The 2299-nt window shown below is 39.7% G+C and overlaps 1 protein-coding gene across 1 annotated transcript; it reads left to right on the top strand.

Moving 5' to 3' along the window:
- Window positions 1-1231: 1231 nt before the first annotated feature.
- LOC110612702 lies at window positions 1232-2035 on the top strand. The gene is made up of 2 exons (XM_021753477.1): window positions 1232-1455; window positions 1807-2035. Exons 1-2 carry the CDS (start codon window positions 1232-1234, stop codon window positions 2033-2035), a joined length of 453 nt encoding a protein of 150 aa, XP_021609169.1.
- Window positions 2036-2299: the final 264 nt, after the last annotated feature.

Below are 2299 nucleotides of genomic sequence, written 5' to 3'. Positions count from 1 at the left end.
CCCTACCCAGATCGTTAAAAGGAAGGTGACGAACGTGGGATCTACAAATGCTTCATATGAATCCAGAGTTTATGCTCCAATGGGATTAATGGTAAAGGTTTCTCCAAACAAAATCACAGAGTTCGTGTCGTTTTTGCCGTTAATGTACATTAAAGATGTCGTTTAAAATTAATCAATTTACTCATTTCAACAATAAATTAAAGTTGGTAAATTGAATATGATAGGATAAATGTTCATACTAGTTAATATTAATATTCATAGAATAAAATGTTGTAATTTTATAAATTATTTAGATTGGCGAAAATTATATTATATTATCAAAATTTATTGAAATTTTACATTTTAAAATTACAATCATTGGATCTAAAATAATATAAATAATTTTTAAATTTACTTTTCACTTGATAAAAATAATTAATTTAAATTGTTTAATAATTTATGTTAATTATTATATCCAATTCGATTTTTTTAATTTTATCAATGTGGGACGCATCGCGCATCAAGCCGCTGATCTTGTCATAAACTATTTTTATTTGGATTTGTTATGTAATCAATACTAAAACGAAATGAATACAAATTTATTTTGGCTTTTTTCTTAGTAAAATTTCAAATTTTCTAAATTAATTTTGAATTTGGACACAATTGCTATATTCCTAAAATATAATTATTAAAATTCTATAAATATGCATCAAGGCTTTAGCGAGGGCCTAATTTAACAGTTTCGAGGCTGGGAGTATCAGGAATTTTGGCGACCTCACCAACATTTTCATCAGCCGGTTCATAGTAGGTGTTCCGGCTGAGAGGAAAACCAGTTACCTGAAGACAGTCAGGCAGAGGAAAACCAATTAATTGTTATGTCTTGCGAATGGAGTTCACAGCTTCAAACAACATAGCAGAGTATGAAGTCTTAATAAACGGGATGCTAATAGCAATGGAAGTGGGGGCAACCGACCTAAAAATAAACAGCGACTCTTAGCTAATGGTCAATCAGATAACGGGGGCCTACCAGGCAAGGGACCCCACCATGTAGAAATACCTAGTAAAGGTGAAAGCTATAGAGGCTGATCTCGGCGAGCAGGAAATCACTGTGCAATATCAAATGATACCCAGAGAAGAGAATAAGGAAGCAGACTTGCTCAGCCATTTTTCTAAAGAAGAGTTAGAATAACTCCCAGATGAGGTGTATATACAGCACATCAGCATCCATGCCTATGAAAGGTCGGTCGCAATAATGGAGGTTGGAGAAGGGCAGAGCTGGATGACCCCATACCTGGAGTACCTGAAAAAAGAAAGGCTCCTCGAAGACAAAGCTGAGGTAAAGAAAATTGTAGCCCGAGCTGCCAATTACCAAGCGATAAGGGGAACCCTATATCGAAGAGGGAAATCCAGCCCGTGGCTCCGATGTGTAAGCCCAGAAGAGGCAACAAGGGTTATGGAGGAGATTCACTCAGGAATGTATGGAGCTCACGAAGGGGCAGGGACGTTGGCGAACAAAATTTTCAGACAAATGTACTACTGACCTGCAGTTAAAAAAGAGGCAGAAGAATTTGTCAGAAGATGTGATGTGTGCCAGAGGTTTGCCAATGCCATCAACATCCCAACCACTCCACAGTCCAGCATATCCAGCCCATGGACGTTCTCCCAGTGGGGCATAAACATCCTAGGCCCTTTCTCCAAGACCACGGGGTAGAAAAAGTTTATAGTAGTGGCAGTGGAGTATTTCTCAAAATAGCCAGAAGCTAAGGCCGTCCCCACCATCACAGCAAGAAAAATGATAGACTTCATTTGGGGCAACATCATTTACAGATTCGGGATACCAAGGATGCTCATATCAGATAATGGTAAGCAGTTCGACTGTAAGACCTTCAAAGACTTCACAATGAACATAGGCATATGGCACAAGTTTTCCTCGGTAGCCCACCCTCAAACCAATGATCAGACGGAGGTCACAAACAGAGCAATCCTTCAGGAGTTACAAAAACAGTTAGACGGGGCCAAAAAGAATTGGGCAGACGAGCTGAACAACATCCTGTGAGCATTCAGGACCACCCCTCGGACGCCAACAAAGAAAACACCATTTGCACTAGCATTTGGCACCGAGGCTGTGGTCTCCATCGAGTTGCAAATCCCTATTCACCGTGTCTAGTTCAATAGCGAAGACACCAACGGTGACAAATTGAGGAGTAATCTGGACGCCCTAGAGGAAATTAGAGACGAAGCCCAAATCCGCACAGCAGCCTATCAGCAAAAAGCGCCACGATACTATAATCAAAGGGTCAGGGAAAGAAGCCTGAAGGTG

This window comes from Manihot esculenta, chromosome 4, assembly GCF_001659605.2.
Source record: "Manihot esculenta cultivar AM560-2 chromosome 4, M.esculenta_v8, whole genome shotgun sequence".
Taxonomy (NCBI): Eukaryota; Viridiplantae; Streptophyta; class Magnoliopsida; order Malpighiales; family Euphorbiaceae; genus Manihot; species Manihot esculenta.
This window is presented reverse-complemented; position numbering and strand designations above follow the sequence as displayed.